The sequence below is a fragment of the Poecile atricapillus genome, unplaced genomic scaffold (assembly GCF_030490865.1).
Source record: "Poecile atricapillus isolate bPoeAtr1 unplaced genomic scaffold, bPoeAtr1.hap1 scaffold_208, whole genome shotgun sequence".
Lineage (NCBI taxonomy): Eukaryota > Metazoa > Chordata > Aves > Passeriformes > Paridae > Poecile > Poecile atricapillus.
In genome coordinates, this window is record NW_026709029.1 from 24,170 (window position 1) to 42,138 (window position 17,969).

At 63.6% G+C, this 17,969-nt stretch overlaps 1 protein-coding gene across 1 annotated transcript in view; it reads left to right on the top strand.

The window, feature by feature from the left end:
* Window positions 1-17,969, top strand: part of LOC131574253 (ubiquitin-like modifier-activating enzyme 1) — a 50,729-nt gene that overhangs the window by 10,995 nt on the left and 21,765 nt on the right. Inside the window, 9 exon segments of the mRNA XM_058828673.1 lie at window positions 492-626; window positions 2,658-2,764; window positions 3,749-3,839; window positions 6,455-6,587; window positions 9,748-9,845; window positions 11,563-11,709; window positions 13,769-13,924; window positions 15,837-15,947; window positions 17,193-17,273. Of these exon segments, the coding sequence (XP_058684656.1) occupies window positions 492-626; window positions 2,658-2,764; window positions 3,749-3,839; window positions 6,455-6,587; window positions 9,748-9,845; window positions 11,563-11,709; window positions 13,769-13,924; window positions 15,837-15,947; window positions 17,193-17,273 (1,059 nt within the window).

Consider the following 17,969-nt stretch of genomic DNA (forward strand, 5'->3'; position numbering starts at 1 on the left):
TTGGGGTTATTTTTGGTGTTATTTTTTTGGGATATTTTTGGGATTTTGGGGTTATTTTGGGGGATGTTTTTGGGATTTTGGGGTTATTTTGGGGGATGTTTTTGGGGTGATTTGGGGTTATTTTGGGGGTCTGACCGTGCCCCCTCCCCAGTTTTACCTGCGGGAGGAGGACGTGGGGCGCAGCCGGGGGATGTTTTGGGGGTTATTTTTGGGGATGTTTTGGGGTTGTTTGGGGTTGTTTGGTGTTATTTTTTTGGGATGTTTTTGGGGTGATTTGGGGTTATTTTGGGGGTCTGACTGTGCCCCCTCCCCAGTTTTACCTGCGGGAGGAGGACGTGGGGCGCAGCCGGGGGATGTTTTGGGGGGATGTTTTTGGGGTTATTTTTGGTGTTATTTTTTAGGAATGTTTTTGGGATTTTGGGGATATTTTGGGGATATTTTGGGGATATTTTTGGGATGTTTTTGGGGGTCTGACTGTGTCCCCTCCCCAGTTTTACCTGCGGGAGGAGGACGTGGGGCGCAGCCGGGCCGAGGCGACGCTGCCGCGCTTGGCCGAGCTCAACTCGTACGTGGCCGTGAGCAGCACCCGGGAACCGCTGAGCCAGGAGCTGCTGGGCACCTTCCAGGTGAGCACCTGGGCATGGGTGGGACCTCCTGGGGATGGGTGGGACCTGCTGGGGACAGGTGAGAGCAGCTGGGGATGGGTGTGAGCACCTGGGGTGGGTGGGACCTCTTGGGCACCTTCCAGGTGAGCACCTGGGCACAGGTGGGACCTGCTGGGGACAGGTGAGAGCACCTGGGGATGGGTGTGAGCACCTGGGGATGGGTGGGACCTGCTGGGGACAGGTGAGAGCACCTGGGGATGGGTGTGAGCACCTGGGGATGGGTGGGACCTGCTGGGGACAGGTGAGAGCACCTGGGGATGGGTGTGAGCACCTGGGCATGGGTGGGACCTCCTGGGGTGGGTGGGACCTCCTGGGCACCTTCCAGGTGAGCACCTGGGCACAGGTGGGACCTCCTGGGGTGGGTGGGACCTCCTGGGGTGGGTGGGACCTGCTGGGCACCTTCCAGGTGAGCACCTGGGCACAGGTGGGACCTCCTGGGGTGGGTGGGACCTGCTGGGGACAGGTGAGAGCAGCTGGGGATGGGTGTGAGCACCTGGGCATGGGTGGGACCTCCTGGGGTGGGTGGGACCTGCTGGGGACAGGTGAGAGCAGCTGGGGATGGGTGGGACCTCCTGGGATGGGTGTGAGCACCTGGGGATGGGTGTGAGCACCTGGGGTGGGTGGGACCTGCTGGGGATGGGTGGGACCTGCTGGGGACAGGTGAGAGCACCTGGGGACAGGTGAGAGCAGCTGGGGATGGGTGGGACCTGCTGGGGACAGGTGAGAGCACCTGGGCACAGGTGGGACCTCCTGGGGATGGGTGTGAGCACCTGGGGATGGGTGGGACCTCCTGGGGATGGGTGTGAGCACCTGGGGATGGGTGGGACCTCCTGGGGACAGGTGAGAGCACCTGGGGATGGGTGAGAGCACCTGGGGATGGGTGTGAGCACCTGGGGATGGGTGTGAGCACCTGGGGATGGGTGTGAGCACCTGGGGATGGGTGGGACCTCCTGGGCACCTTCCAGGTGAGCACCTGGGCACAGGTGGGAGCACCTGGGCATGGGTGGGACCTCCTGGGGTGGGTGGGACCTGCTGGGCACAGGTGAGAGCACCTGGGGATGGGTGGGACCTCCTGGGGTGGGTGGGACCTGCTGGGGACAGGTGAGACCCTCAGATGGGTGTGCCCCCCAGGGGACCAGGTGCCCCAGCTGTCCCCAGGTGTGTTCCAGGTGGGTTCTAGAGCGGTTCTAGACTCGGTTCTAGAGCGGTTCTAGACTCGGTTCTAGATTGTTCTAGACTGGGTTCTAGAGTGGTTCTAGATTGTTCTAGACTGGGTTCTAGAGTGGTTCTAGATCGGGTTCTAGAGCGGTTCTAGAGTTGGTTCTAGACTGGGTTCTGGATGTGTTCCAGCTGTCCCCAGGTGTCCCCAGGTGTCCCCAGGTGTCCCCAGGTGTGTCCCCAGGTGTCCCAGCTGTCCCCAGCTGTCCCCAGGTGTCCCCAGGTGTGTCCCCAGGTGTATCCCAGCTGTCCCCAGCTGTCCCCAGGTGTGTCCCCAAGTGTCCCCAGGTGTCTCAGGTGTGTCCCCAGGTGTCCCCAGGTGTGTCCCCAGGTGTCCCCAGCTGTCCCCAGGTGTGTCCCCAGCTGTCCCCAGGTGTCCCCAGGTGTCCCCAGGTGTCTCAGGTGTGTCCCCAAGTGTCCCCAGGTGTCCCCAGGTGTCCCCAGGTGTGTCCCCAGCTGTCCCCAGGTGTGTCCCCAGCTGTCCCCAGGTGTCCCCAGCTGTCCCCAGGTGTCTCAGGTGTGTCCCCAGGTGTCCCCAGGTGTGTCCCCAAGTGTCCCCAGGTGTCCCCAGGTGTCTCAGGTGTGTCCCCAGCTGTCCCCAGCTGTCCCCAGGTGTGTCCCCAGCTGTCCCCAGGTGTGTCCCCAGCTGTCCCCAGGTGTCCCCAGGTGTGTCCCCAGGTGTCCCCAGGTGTCTCCAGCTGTCCCCAGGTGTGTCCCCAGGTGTCTCAGGTGTGTCCCCAGGTGTTTCAGGTGTGTCACCTCCCCTCCCCACAGGTGGTGGTCCTCACCAACTCGTCTCTGGAGGAGCAGCTCTGGGTGGGCGATTTCTGTCACAGCCACGGCATCAAACTGGTGGTGGCCGACACGCGCGGGCTCTTCGGGTGAGGGGCGGGGCCGGGGTGTGGAACTTTTTGGGGTGGGGCCCTTGGGGTGTGGTTATTTTGGGGTGGGGCCTTTTGGGGTGGGGCCTTTTGGGGCAGATCCCTTTTGGGGTGTGGTTCTTTTGGGGTGGGGCATTATGGGGGTGGGGCCTTTTGGGGTGGGGCCTTTTAGGGTGTGGTCCTTTTGGGGTGTGGTTCTTTTGGGGGTGTGGTCCTTTTGGGGCTGGGCCTTTTGGGGTGTGGTTCTTTTGGGGTGTGGTTCTTTTGGGGTGTGGTTCTTTTAGGGCAGGTCCCTTTTGGGGTGTGGTCCTTTTGGGGCGGGTCCTTCTTGGGGTGGGGCCATTTTGGGGTGTGGCCTTTTGGGGTGTGGCCTTTTGGGGCAGGTCCCTTTTGGGGTGGGGCTGGGGGTGGGTCCCTTTTGGGGTGGGGCCTTTTGGGGTGTGGTTCTTTTGGGGTGGGGCCTTTTGGGCAGATCCCTTTTGGGGTGTGGCCCTTTTGGGGTGGGGCCAGGGGTGGGGCCTTTTGGGGTGCAGTCCTTTTGGGGTGTGGCCATTTTGGGGTGTGGCCCTTTTGGGGCAGGGCCTATTTTGGGGTGGGGCCCTTTTGGGGTGGGGCCCTTTTGGGGTGGGGCTGGGGGCTGGGGCGTTTTGGGGCAGGGACATTTTGGGGTGTGGCCCTTTTGGGGCAGGGACATTTTGGGGTGGGGCCAGGGGTGGGGCCTTTTGGGGTGGGGTTGTTGAGGAGATGATTTTAGGGTGGATCCATTTTGGGGTGGGATTTTGGGGCAGGGATTTTGGGGTGGGATTTTGGGGTGGATTCATTTTGGGGTGGGATTTTGGGACAGGGATTTTGGGGTGGGATTTTGGGGTGGATCCGTTTTGGGGTGGGATTTTGGGGCAGGATTTTGGGTTGGATCCATTTTGGGGTGGGATTTTGGGGTCAGGTCCCTTTTGGGGGTCTCCCCACGCTGACCCCCCCTCGCAGGCAGCTCTTCTGTGACTTTGGGGACGACATGGTGGTGACAGACCCCAACGGGGAGCAGCCACTCAGTGCCATGGTGTCCATGGTCACCAAGGTACAGGGGACAGCTCTGGGGTGTCCCCAGGGGGGGCTTGGGGTGGCTGGGTCCCCCCTGGGTCCCCTCTGTGTCCCCTGTGTCCCTTTGTGTCCCCTCTGTGTCCCCTCTGTGTCCCCTGTGTCCCCTTGGTCCCTTTGTGTCCCCACTGTGTCACCTCTGAGGGGTTCCTGGGTCTCCAGGCCACCTCAGCACCCCCTGTGTCCCCTCTGTGTCCCCTCTGTGTCCCCTCTGTGTCCCCTCTGTGTCCCCTGTGTCCCTTTGTGTCCCCACTGTGTCACCTCTGAGGGGTTCCTGGGTCTCCAGGCCACCTCAGCACCCCCTGTGTTGTCCCCTGTGTCCTCTCTGCACCCCCTGGATCCCCCCTGTGTCCCCCCTGTGTCCCCCCTGTGTCCCCTCTGTCCCTTCTGTGTCCCCCATGGGTCCCCTCTGTGTCCCCTGTGTCCCCCCTGTGTCCCCTGTGTCCCTTTGTGTCCTCTCTGTGTCACCTCTGAGGGGTTTCTGGGTGTCCTGGTCACTTCAGCACCCCCTGTGTTGTCCCCTGTGTCCCCTGTGTCCCCTCTGTGTCCCCTCTGTGTCCCCTGTGTCCCCCCCTGTGTCCCCTCTGTGTCCCCCCTGTGTCCCCTGTGTCCCCCCCTGTGTCCCCTCTGTGTCCCCTCTGTGTCCCCTGTGTCCCTTTGTGTCCCCCGTGTCCCCCCTGTGTCCCCTCTGTGTCCCCCCTGTGTCCCCTCTGTGTCCCCTGTGTCCCTTTGTGTCCCCTCTGTGTCACCTCTGAGGGGTTCCTGGGTGTCCAGGCCACCTCAGCACCCCCTGTGTTGTCCCCTGTGTCCCCTCTGCACCCCCTGGATCCCCCCTGTGTCCCCTCTGTGTCCCCTCTGTGTCCCTTTGTGTCCCCTCTGTGTCACCTCTGAGGGGTTTCTGGGTGTCCTGGTCACTTCAGCACCCCCTGTGTCCCTTTGTGTCCCCTCTGTGTCCCCTCAGGGGTGTCCCATGTCCCCTTGGGGAGGTCCTGTGTCCCTTCCTCACCCCCCTGATGTCCCCAGGGGTGTCCCAGGGGTGTCCCTGTCCCCCCAGGGGTGTCCCATGTCCCCCCCCAGGTCTGTCCTTGTCCCCTCCTCACCCTCCTGGTGTCCCCCAGGTCTGTCCCAGGTCTGTCCTTGTCCCCCCAGGGCTGTCCCTGTCCCCCCCAGGTCTGTCCCAGGTCTGTCCCTGTCCCCTCCTCACCCCCCTGCTGTCCCCCCAGGTCTGTCCCTGTTCCCCCCAGGTCTGTCCTTGTCCCCTCCTCACCCCCCTGATGTCCCCCCAGGGCTGTCCCAGGTCTGTCCCTGTCCCCCCCAGGTCTGTCCCTGTCCCCCCAGGTCTGTCCCTGTCCCCCCAGGTCTGTCCCTGTCCCCCTAGGTCTGTCTCAGGTCTGTCCCTGTCCCCCCCAGGTCTGTCCCTGTCCCCCCAGGTCTGTCCCTGTCCCCCTAGGTCTGTCTCAGGTCTGTCCCTGTTCCCCCCAGGTCTGTCCTTGTCCCCTCCTCACCCCCCTGATGTCCCCCCAGGGCTGTCCCAGGTCTGTCCCTGTCCCCCCCAGGTCTGTCCCTGTCCCCCCAGGTCTGTCCCTGTCCCCCTAGGTCTGTCTCAGGTCTGTCCCTGTCCCCTCACCCCCCTGCTGTCCCCCCAGGTCTGTCCCTGTCCCCCAGGTCTGTCCCAGGTCTGTCCCTGTCCCCTTCTCACCCCCCTGATGTCCCCCAGGTCTGTCCCAGGTCTGTCCCTGTCCCCCCAGGTCTGTCCCTGTCCCCCCAAGTCTGTCCCTGTCCCCTCTCCCCCGCTGTCCCCCCAGGTCTGTCCCTGTCCTCTCCTCACCCCCTGATGTCCCCCAGGTCTGTCCCAGGTCTGTCCCTGTCCCCGCCATGTCTGTCCCTGTCCCCTCCTCACCCCCCTGCTGTCCCCCCAGGTCTGTCCCTGTCCCCTCCTCACCCCCCTGCTGTCCCCCAGGTCTGTCCCTGTCCCCCCAGGTCTGTCCCTGTCCCCCCAGGTCTGTCCCAGGTCTGTCCCTGTCCCCCCCCATGTCTGTCCCTGTCCCCCCAGGTCTGTCCCTGTCCCCTCACCCCTGCTGTCCCCCCAGGGCTGTCCCAGGTCTGTCCCTGTCCCCCCCATGTCTGTCCCTGTCCCCCAGGTCTGTCCCTGTCCCCCCAGGTCTGTCCCTGTCCCCTCACCCCCGCTGTCCCCCCAGGGCTGTCCCAGGTCTGTCCCTGTTCCCCCCAGGTCTGTCCTTGTCCCCTCCTCACCCCCGCTGTCCCCCCAGGTCTGTCCCGGGTCTGTCCTTGTCCCCCCCAGGTCTGTCCCTGTCCCCTCACCCCCCTGTCCCCCCATGTCTGTCCCATGTCTGTCCCTGTCCCCCAGGTCTGTCCCTGTCTCCCAGGTCTGTCCCTGTCCCCTCCTCACCCCCCTGCTGTCCCCCCAGGTCTGTCCTTGTCCCCCAGATCTGTCCCTGTCCCCCCAGGTCTGTCCCAGGTCTGTCCCTGTCCCCTCACCCCCGCTGTCCCCCCAGGTCTGTCCCTGTCCCCTCACCCCCTCTGTCCCCCCAGGGCTGTCCAGGTGAGGTCACCTGTCTGTCCCTGTCCCCCCAGGGCTGTCCAGGTGAGGTCACCTGTCTGGACGAGGCGCGGCACGGTTTCGAGACGGGCGATTTCGTCACCTTCACGGAGGTGGAGGGGATGGAGGAGCTGAACCGCTGCGGGCCCGTGGAGATCCGGGTGCTGGGTGAGCGTTTTTGGGGTGCCCCAAACTCGGGGGGCCCTTCTGGGGTCCTTTTATCCCCCCTGCTCTGGGTCTGGGGGTGTTTCTGGGTGCTGGGTGAGCGTTTTTGGGGTGCCCCAAACCCGGGGGGCCCTTCTGGACCCCCTGCTCTGGGTCTGGGGGTGTTTCTGGGTGCTGGGTGAGCGTTTTTGGGGTGCCCCAACCTTGGGGGGCCCTTCTGGGGTCCTTTTATCCCCCCTGCTCTGGGTCTGGGGGTGTTTTGGGGTGTCTGGAGCCGGTTTTGGGGGTCTCCCACACACCTGAGGTCCTCTCTGGACCCCCTGCTCTGGGTCTGGGGGTGTTTCTGGGTGTTTGGAGCTGCTTTTGGGGGTCTCCCACACACCTGAGGTCCTCTCTGGACCCCCTGCTCTGGGTCTGGGGGTGTTTCTGGGTGCTGGGTGAGCGTTTTTGGGGTGCCCCAAACCCGGGGGGCCCTTCTGGACCCCCTGCTCTGGGTCTGGGGGTGTTTCTGGGTGCTGGGTGAGCGTTTTTGGGGTGCCCCAAACCCGGGGGGCCCTTCTGGACCCCCTGCTCTGGGTCTGGGGGTGTTTCTGGGTGCTGGGTGAGCGTTTTTGGGGTGCCCCAAACTCGGGGGGCCCTTCTGGGGTCCTTTTATCCCCCCTGCTCTGGGTCTGGGGGTGTTTCTGGGTGCTGGGTGAGCGTTTTTGGGGTGCCCCAAACCTGGGGGGCCCTTCTGGGGTCCTTTTATCCCCCCTGCTCTGGGTCTGGGGGTGTTTCTGGGTGCTGGGTGAGCGTTTTTGGGGTGCCCCAAACCCGGGGGGCCCTTCTGGGGTCCTTTTATCCCCCCTGCTCTGGGTCTGGGGGTGGTTTCGGGTGCCTGGAGCTGTTTTTGGGGTGCCCCAAACCCGGGGGGCCCTTCTGGGGTCCTTTTATCCCCCCTGCTCTGGGTCTGGGGGTGTTTTGGGGTGCCTGGAGCTGTTTTTGGGGTGCCCCAAACCCGGGGGGCCCTTCTGGGCTCCTTTTGGACCCCCTGCTCTGGGTCTGGGGGTGTTTTGGGGTGCCTGGAGCTGTTTTTGGGGGTTCCTCTCACCTGGGGCTGCTCGGGGGTCTCTTCTGGGGTCCCTCCATACCCCATTTTGGGTTCTCTGGGTCCCATTTTGGGGTGCCCTGGGTCTCTGGGTCCTGTTTCGGGGTCCCAGGGTCCCCAGTGTCCCATTTTGGGGTCTCTGGGTCCCATTTTGGGGTCCCCAGGTCCCATTTTGGGGTCCCAGGTCCTGTTTCAGGGTCCCCTGGGTCTCTGGCTCCTGTTTTGGGGTCCCTGGGTCCCATTTTGGGGTCTCTGGGTCCCATTTCGGGGTCCCCAGGTCCTGTTTTGGTGTCCCCCGGTGTCCCCCAGTGTCCCTCAGTGTCCCCCAGTGTCCCCCAGTGACCCCAGTGACCCCCAGTGTCCCCAGTGACCCCAGTGACCCCAGTGACCCCCAGTGTCCCCAGTGACCCCCAGTGTCCCCCAGTGTCCCCCAGTGACCCCCAGTGTCCCCCAGTGTCCCCCAGTGACCCCCAGTGACCCCCAGTGTCCCCCAGTGACCCCCAGTGACCCCCAGTGTCCCCAGTGTCCCCCGGTGTCCCCAGTGTCCCCCGGTGTCCCCCAGTGTCCCCAGTGACCCCCAGTGTCCCCAGTGACCCCAGTGACCCCAGTGACCCCCAGTGTCCCCAGTGACCCCCAGTGTCCCCCAGTGTCCCCCAGTGTCCCCCAGTGACCCCCAGTGTCCCCAGTGTCCCCCAGTGACCCCCAGTGTCCCCCAGTGTCCCCCAGTGACCCCCAGTGACCCCAGTGACCCCAGTGACCCCCAGTGTCCCCCAGTGTCCCCCGGTGTCCCCCAGTGACCCCCAGTGACCCCCAGTGTCCCCAGTGACCCCAGTGTCCCCAGTGTCCCCCAGTGTCCCCAGTGACCCCCAGTGTCCCCCAGTGTCCCCCAGTGACCCCCAGTGTCCCCCAGTGTCCCCCAGTGTCCCCAGTGACCCCCAGTGTCCCCCAGTGTCCCCCAGTGACCCCCAGTGTCCCCCAGTGTCCCCCAGTGACCCCCAGTGACCCCAGTGACCCCAGTGTCCCCCACTGTCCCCCAGTGTCCCCCAGTGACCCCAGTGACCCCCAGTGTCCCCCAGTGTCCCCAGTGACCCCCACTGACCCCCAGTGACCCCCAGTGACCCCAGTGACCCCCAGTGACCCCAGTGTCCCCCAGTGACCCCAGTGACCCCCAGTGACCCCAGTGTCCCCCAGTGACCCCCAGTGTCCCCCAGTGTCCCCCAGTGACCCCAGTGACCCCAGTGTCCCCCAGTGACCCCCAGTGTCCCCCAGTGTCCCCCAGTGACCCCAGTGACCCCAGTGTCCCCCAGTGACCCCAGTGTCCCCAGTGTCCCCAGTGACCCCCAGTGTCCCCAGTGTCCCCCAGTGACCCCAGTGACCCCAGTGTCCCCCAGTGTCCCCCAGTGACCCCAGTGACCCCCAGTGACCCCCAGTGACCCCAGTGTCCCCCAGTGACCCCAGTGACCCCAGTGACCCCCGGTGTCCCCAGTGACCCCCAGTGACCCCAGTGACCCCCGGTGTCCCCAGTGACCCCCAGTGACCCCAGTGTCCCCCAGTGTCCCCCAGTGTCCCCAGTGACCCCCAGTGACCCCCAGTGACCCCAGTGTCCCCCAGTGACCCCAGTGACCCCAGTGACCCCCGGTGTCCCCAGTGACCCCCAGTGACCCCAGTGACCCCAGTGTCCCCAGTGACCCCCAGTGACCCCCAGTGTCCCCCAGTGACCCCCAGTGACCCCCAGTGACCCTCAGTGACCCCCCAGTGACCCCCCAGTGACCCCCAGTGACCCCCAGTGTCCCCCAGTGACCCCCAGTGACCCCCAGTGACCCCCAGTGACCCCAGTGTCCCCCAGTGACCCCCAGTGTCCCCAGTGACCCCCAGTGTCCCCAGTGTCCCCCAGTGTCCCCAGTGACCCCCAGTGACCCCAGTGACCCCAGTGACCCCAGTGTCCCCCAGTGACCCCAGTGACCCCCAGTGACCCCCAGTGACCCCCAGTGACCCCCAGTGTCCCCAGTGACCCCCAGTGACCCCCAGTGTCCCCAGTGTCCCCCAGTGACCCCCAGTGTCCCCCGGTGTCCCCAGGGCCCTACACCTTCAGCATTGGGGACACCAGTGGCTTCGGGGACTACGTGAGGGGTGGCATCGTCACCCAGGTCAAGATGCCCAAACACATCCACTTCGTGAGTGCTACTGGGAGCACTGGGAGGGACTGGGAGGGGATTGAGGGTAACTGGGAGGGACTGGGAGGGGATTGGGAGGGACTGGGGGGCACTGGGAGGGGATTGGGGGATACTGGGAGCACTGGGATGGACTGGGAGAGACTGGGGAGGGACTGGGAGGGAATTTGGGGACATTGGGAGGGACTGGGAGGGGACTGGGAGGGACTGGGAGGGGACTGGGAGGGACTGGGAGGGACTGGGAGGGGATTTGGGGACACTGGGAGGGGATTGGGGGATACTGGGAGCACTGGGATGGACTGGGAGAGACTGGGGAGGGACTGGGAGGGAATTTGGGGACATTGGGAGGGACTGGGAGGGGACTGGGAGGGACTGGGAGGGACTGGGAGAGACTGGGAGGGACTGGGAGGGGATTTCGGGACACTGGGAGGGGATTGGGGGATACTGGGAGCACTGGGATGGACTGGGAGGGTACTGGGAGGGACTGGGAGGGGATTGAGGGTAACTGGGAGGGACTGGGAGGGGATTGGGAGGGACTGGAGGGGACTGGGAGGGGATTGAGGGGGACTGGGGGGCACCGGGAGGGACTGGGAGCAACTGGGAGGGCACTTGGAGGAAACTGGGAGGGACTGGGGGGCACTGGGTGGGGATTGGGGGATACTGGGAGGGACTGGGAGGGACTGGGAGGAGATTGGGGGATACTGGGGGGCACTGGGAGCAACTGGGATAGCACTTGGAGGAAACTGGGAGGGACTGGGGGGCACTGGGGGGGGATTGGGGGATACTGGGAGGGACTGGGAGGAGATTGGGGGATACTGGGGGGCACTGGGAGCACTGGGAGGGACTGGGGGGGACTGGTTTAGGCTGGGTTTTACTGGTCCATACTGGACTACACTGGTTTATGCTGGGCTGTACTGGGTTTTGTGGGCCTGTACTGGTTTATACTGGGCTACACTGAGTTACGTGGGGTTATACTGGTTTATATTGGTTTATACTGGTTTATAGTGATGTGTATGGGGTTATACGGGTCTAGAGTGGTTTATACTGGTCTGTACTGGGCCATAGCGGATTATGCAAGTCTATACTGGTTTATGTTGGTTAGTACCAGGTTATATCGGTCTATACTGGTTTATACTGGTTTGTACTGGTCTATATTGGGTTATACAGATCTATACTGGTTTATACTGATTTATACAGGTTATACTGGTTTATACTGGTCTATATTGGGTTACGCAAGTCTGTAGTGGTTTATACTGGTTTATACTAGTTTGTAGTGGCTTATACTGTTTATACTGGGTTACAGTGGTTTATACTGGTTTATATGGGTCTATACTGGTCTATACTGGTTTATACTGGTTTATACTGGTCTATACTGGGTTATGTAAGTCTATAGTGGTTTATGCTGGCTTATACTAGCTTGTAGTGGGTTATACTGGTTTATACTGGGTTACAGTGGTTTATACTGGTTTATATGGGTTTGTACTGGTCTATACTGGTTTATACTGGTTTATACTGGCTTATACTGGTCTATACTGGGTTATGCATGTCTATAGTGGTTTATACTGGCTTATACTAGTTTGTAGTGGGTTATACTGGTTTGTACTGGGTTACAGTGGTTTATACTGGTTTATATGGGTTTATACTGGTCTATACTGGTTTATACTCGTTTATACTGGTTTATACTGGTCCGCACCGGTTGACAGCGGGTGTCCCCCCCCAGAAACGGTTGCGGGACGCGCTGGCCGAGCCCGAGATGATGGTGACGGATTTCGGGAAGGCCGAGAGGCCCCCGGTGCTGCACCGGGCGTGGCAGGGCCTGCACCAATTCCTGCGACAGCACGGGCGCGTGCCACGGCCTCGTCACCAGGTGAGGGGACACTGGGGACACCCTGGGGACACCCTGGGGACACTGGGGACACCCTGGGGACACTGGGGACATTGGGGACCCTGGGGACACTGGGGACACTGGGGATACTGAGGACACTGGGGGCTCAGGGCCTGCACCAATTCCTGCGACAGCACGGGCGCGTCCCACGGCCTCGTCACCAGGTGAGGGGACACTGGGGACACCCTGGGGACACCCTGGGGACATTGGGGACACTGGGGACACCCTGGGGACATTGGGGACACTGGGGACATTGGGGACATTGGGGACTCAGGGCCTGCACCAATTCCTGCGACAGCACGGGCGCGTGCCACGGCCTCGCCACCAGGTGAGGGGACACTGGGGACACTGGGGACACACTGGGGACACTGGGGACACTGGGGACATTGGGGACACCCTGGGGACATTGGGGACATTGGGGACACCCTGGGGACATTGGGGACACTGGGGGCTCAGGGGACATTGGGGACACTGGGGACACTGGGGACATTGGGGACATTGGGGACATTGGGGTCATGGGGGACACTGGGGATACTGGGGACATTGGGGACACTGAGGGGACACTGGGGACACTGGGGACACTGGGGACACCCTGGGGACATTGGGGACATTGGGGACATTGGGGACACTGGGGACACCCTGGGGACACTGGGGACATTGGGGACACTGGGGACACTGGGGACATCACTGGGGACACTGGGGACATTGGGGACACCCTGGGGACATTGGGGACACTGGGGACACTGGGGACACTGGGGACATTGGGGACACCCTGGGGACATTGGGGACACTGGGGACACTGGGGACACTGGGGACACTGGGGACACCCTGGGGACACTGGGGACACTGGGGACACTGGGGACACTGGGGACACTGGGGACATTGGGGACACTGGGGACACTGGGGACACCCTGGGGACACTGGGGACATTGGGGACACTGGGGACACTGGGGACACTGGGGGCTCAGGGCCTGCACCAATTCCTGCGGCAGCACGGGCGCGTGCCACGGCCTCGTCACCAGGTGAGGGGACACTGGGGACACCCTGGGGACACCCTGGGGACACCCTGGGGACACTGGGGACATTGGGGACACTGGGGACATTGGGGACACTGGGGACACCCTGGGGACACTGGGGATACTGGGGACATTGGGGACATTGGGGGGACACTGGGGACACGAAGCCTCTGTGTCCTGCACTGCCAGGGACCCCCAGGGCTGTCCCTCCATCTCTTGGGGACACCGGTGACATCATTTGGGGACGTGGAGGCCACCAGCCCCTTCCCCACCGCTCGTGACCCCTCCCTGGTGTCCCCAGCTCGGTGTCCCCTCACCTGTCCCCAATGTCCCCTCACGTGTCCCCCGTGTGTCCCCTCAGGGTGACGCGGCCGAGGTGGTGGCCCTGAGCCGGGAGGTGGCCCCAGGGACGGAGCTGGACGAGGGGCTGTCCCCAGCTCTGTGTCCCCTCTCTTGTCCCCTCACCTGTCCCCTCACCTGTCCCCTGAGTGTCCCCTCACCTGTCCCTCGTGTGTCCCCTCAGGGTGACGCGGCCGAGGTGGTGGCCCTGAGCCGGGAGGTGGCACCAGGGACGGAGCTGGACGAGGAGCTGTCCCCAGCTCTGTGTCCCCTCTCCTGTCCCCTCACCTGTCCCCTGAGTGTCCCCTCACCTGTTCCTGCTGTCCCCTCACCTGTCCCGTGTGTCCCCTCAGGGTGACGCGGCCGAGGTGGTGGCCCTGAGCCGGGAGGTGGCACCGGGGACGGAGCTGGACGAGGGGCTGTCCCCAGCTCTGTGTCCCCTCTCCTGTCCCCTCACCTGTCCCCTGAGTGTCCCCTCACCTGTCCCGTGTGTCCCCTCAGGGTGACGCGGCCGAGGTGGTGGCCCTGAGCCGGGAGGTGGCACCAGGGACGGAGCTGGACAAGGGGCTGTCCCCAGCTCTGTGTCCCCTCTCCTGTCCCCTCTCCTGTCCCCTCACCTGTCCCCTGAGTGTCCCCTCACCTGTCCCCTGAGTGTCCCCTCACCTGTCCCCCGTGTGTCCCCTCAGGGTGACGCGGCCGAGGTGGTGGCCCTGAGCCGGGAGGTGGCCCCGGGGACGGAGCTGGACGAGGAGCTGGTTCGGGAATTGGCGTTCCAGGCCAGCGGGGACCTGGCCCCGGTCAACGCCTTCATCGGGGGGCTGGCGGCACAGGAGGTCATGAAGGTACCTGTGTCACCTGTGTGTCACCTGTGTGTCACCTGTGTGTGTCACCTGTGTCATCCCTGTCACCTGTGTGTGTCACTGTGTCACCCCTGTGTCACCCCTGTGTCACCTGTGCTGGCCCCGGTCAACGCCTTCATCGGGGGGCTGGCGGCACAGGAGGTCATGAAGGTACCTGTGTCACCTGTGTGTCACCTGTGTCACCTGTGTGTCACCTGTGTCACCTGTATCACCCCTGTGTCACCTGTGTCACCCCTGTGTCACCTGTGCTGGCCCCGGTCAACGCCTTCATCGGGGGCCTGGCGGCACAGGAGGTCATGAAGGTACCTGTGTCACCTGTGTGTCACCTGTGTGTCACCTGTGTGTCACCTGTGTCACCTGTGTGTCACCTGTGTGTCACCTGTGTCACCTGTGTCACCCCTGTGTCACCTGTGCTGGCCCCGGTCAACGCCTTCATCGGGGGGCTGGCGGCACAGGAGGTCATGAAGGTACCTGTGTCACCTGTGTGTCACCTGTGTGTCACCTGTGTGTCACCTGTGTGTGTGTCACTGTGTCACCCCTGTGTCACTGTATCACCCCTGTGTCACCCCTGCGTCACCCCTGTGTCACCTGTGCTGGCCCCGGTCAACGCCTTCATCGGGGGGCTGGCGGCACAGGAGGTCATGAAGGTACCTGTGACACCTGTGTGTGTCACCTGTGTCACCTGTGTGTCACCTGTGTGTCACCTGTGTCACCTGTGTGTCACCTGTGTGTGTCACTGTGTCACCTGTGTCACCCCTGTGTCACCTGTGTCACCTGTGTGTGTCACTGTGTCACCTGTGTCACCTGTGCTGGCCCCGGTCAACGCCTTCATCGGGGGGCTGGCGGCACAGGAGGTCATGAAGGTACCTGTGTCACCTGTGTGTCACCTGTGTGTCACCTGTGTCACCTGTGTGTCACCTGTGTGTCACCTGTGTCACCTGTGTGTCACCTGTGTGTGTCAGCTGTATGTCACTTCTGTCACCTGTGTTACCTGTGTGAGCTGTGTGTCACTGTGTCACCTGTGTCACCTCTGTGTCACCCCTGTGTCACTGTGTCACCTGTGTCACCTCTGTGTCACCCCTGTGTCACCTGTGTCACCTCTGTGTCACCCCAGTGTCACCTGTGTGTTCTGTGTCCTAGGGGGTCACTGCTGTGTCCCCTGGATGTCCCCAATGTGTCCCTCAGCTTGTCCCTGTCCCTGCTGCTGTCCAATCTGTCCCCATCCTGTCCCCAGCCTGTCCCCAGTGTCCCCAATGTCCCCTGTGTCCCAATGTCCCCAGTGTCCCCAGTGTCCCCAATGTCCCCAGTGTGTCCCCAGCTTGTCCCCAGTGTCCCCAGTGTCCCAATGTCCCCACTGTGTCCCCAGCCTGTCCCCAGCCTGTCCCCAGTGTCCCCATGTCCCCAATGTCCCCAGCCTGTCCCCAGTGTCCCCAATGTCCCCAGTGTGTCCCCAGTGTCCCCAATGTCCCCAGTGTCCCCAGTGTGTCCCCATGTCCCCAATGTCCCCAGTGTCCCAATGTCCCCAGCCTGTCCCCATCCTGTCCCCAGTGTCCCCAATGTCCCCAGTGTCCCCATGTCCCCAGTGTCCCCATCCTGTCCCCAGTGTCCCCATGTCCCCAGCCTGTCCCCAGCCTGTCCCCAGTGTCCCCATCGTGTCCCCATGTCCCCATCGTGTCCCCAGTGTCCCCATCATGTCCCCATGTCCCCATGTCCCCACGGTGTCCCCATGTCCCCATGTCCCCATCGTGTCCCTATGTCCCCACGGTGTCCCCACGGTGTCCCCATGGTGTCCCCACGTTGTCCCCAGTGTGTCCCCATGTCCCCATCGTGTCCCCACGGTGTCCCCATGGTGTCCCCACGTTGTCCCCATCGTGTCCCCATCGTGTCCCCCCAGGCGGTGTCGGGGAAGTTCACCCCCATCACGCAGTGGCTTTACTTCGACGCCCTCGAGTGTCTGCCCGAGGAGAACCGGGAGAGTCTGCTGAGCGAGGAGCAGTGCCGGCCGGTGAGGGACACCTGGGGACACACCTGGGGACACCTGGGGACACCTGGGGACATTGGGGACACACCTGAGACACCTGGGGACACCTGGGGACACACCTGGGGACACCTGGGGGGGCTGGGGACACCTGGGAACCGCGAGAGTCTGCTGAGCGAGGAGCAGTGCCGGCCGGTGAGGGACACCTGGGGACACACCTGGGGACACCTGGGGACACACCTGAGACACCTGGGGACACCTGGGGACACCTGGGGACACCTGGGGACACCTGGGGGGGCTGGGGACACCTGGGAACCGCGAGAGTCTGCTGAGCGAGGAGCAGTGCCGGCCGGTGAGGACACCTGGGGACACCTGGGGACACCTGGGGACACACCGGGGACACCTGGGGACACCTGGGGACACCTGGGGACACACCTGGGGACATTGGGGACACCTGGGGACACACCTGAGACACCTGGGGACACCTGGGGGGGCTGGGAACCACGAGAGTCTGCTGAGCGAGGAGCAGTGCCGGCCGGTGAGGACACCTGGGGACACCTGGGGACATTGGGGACACCTGGGGACACACCTGGGGACACCTGGGGACACCTGGGGACACACCTGGGGACACCTGGGGGGGCTGGGGACACCTGGGAACCGCGAGAGTCTGCTGAGCGAGGAGCAGTGCCGGCCGGTGAGGACACCTGGGGACATTGGGGACACCTGGGGACACACCTGAGACACCTGGGACACCTGGGGACACCTGGGGACACTGGGGACACCTGGGGGGGCTGGGAACCGGGAGAGTCTGCTGAGCGAGGAGCAGTGCCGGCCGGTGAGGGACACCTGGGGACACCTGGGGACACCTGGGGACACACCTGAGACACCTGGGGACATTGGGGACACACCTGGGGACACACCTGGGGACACCTGGGGGGGCTGGGGACACCCCTGGGCGGTGTCACCTCAAGGTGGGGGGACATCAGTCGGAGCCGCAGCATTTGGGGACATCAGGGGGGAGGGGAGGGGACACGGCTGCTGTCACCCTGGGGGGGAGGGGACACGGCTGCTGTCACCCTGGGGGGGGAGGGGACACGGCTGCTGTCACCCTGGGGGGGAGGGGACACGGCTGCTGTCACCCTGGGGGGGAGGGGACACGGCTGCTGTCACCCCGGGGGGGGAGGGGACACGGCTGTTGTCACCCCCTGGGGGGGGGAGGTGTCCCCTGGCAGGTGACAGCGGCGGGTGACAGCAGTGTCACGTTGTCCCCAGCGCAACAGCCGCTACGACGGACAGATCGCCGTGTTCGGCGCCGAGCTGCAGGCCAGGCTGGGGGCACAGAAATACTTCGTGGTCAGTGTCACCAATGTCACCTGTGTCACCTCGTGTGTCACCTGTGTCACCTGCTGTGTCACCTGTGTCACCTTCTGTGTCACCAATGTCAGCTCCTGTGTCACCAATGTCACCTCGTGTGTCACCTGTGTCACCTCCTGTGTCACCTGTGTCACCTCCTGTGTCACCAATGTCACCAATGTCACCTCGTGTGTCACCTGTGTCACCTCCTGTGTCACCTGTGTCACCTCCTGTGTCACCAGTGTCACCTCCTGTGTCACCTGTGTCACCTCCTGTGTCACCAGTGTCACCTGTGTCACCTGTGTCACCTCGTGTCACCTCGTGTGTCACCTGTGTCACCTCCTGTGTCACCTGTGTCACCTCCTGTGTCACCTGTGTCACCTTCTGTGTCACCAATGTCACCTGTGTCACCTCGTGTGTCACCTGTGTCACCTCTTGTGTCACCTGTGTCACCTCCTGTGTCACCAGTGTCACCTCCTGTGTCACCTGTGTCACCTCTTGTGTCACCTGTGTCACCTCCTGTGTCACCAGTGTCACCTGTGTCACCTCCTGTGTCACCTGTGTCACCTTCTGTGTCACCTCCTGTCACCTGTGTCACCTCGTGTGTCACCTGTGTCACCTTCTGTGTCACCTCCTGTCACCTGTGTCACCTCGTGTGTCACCTGTGTCACCTCCTGTGTCACCTGTGTCACCTCC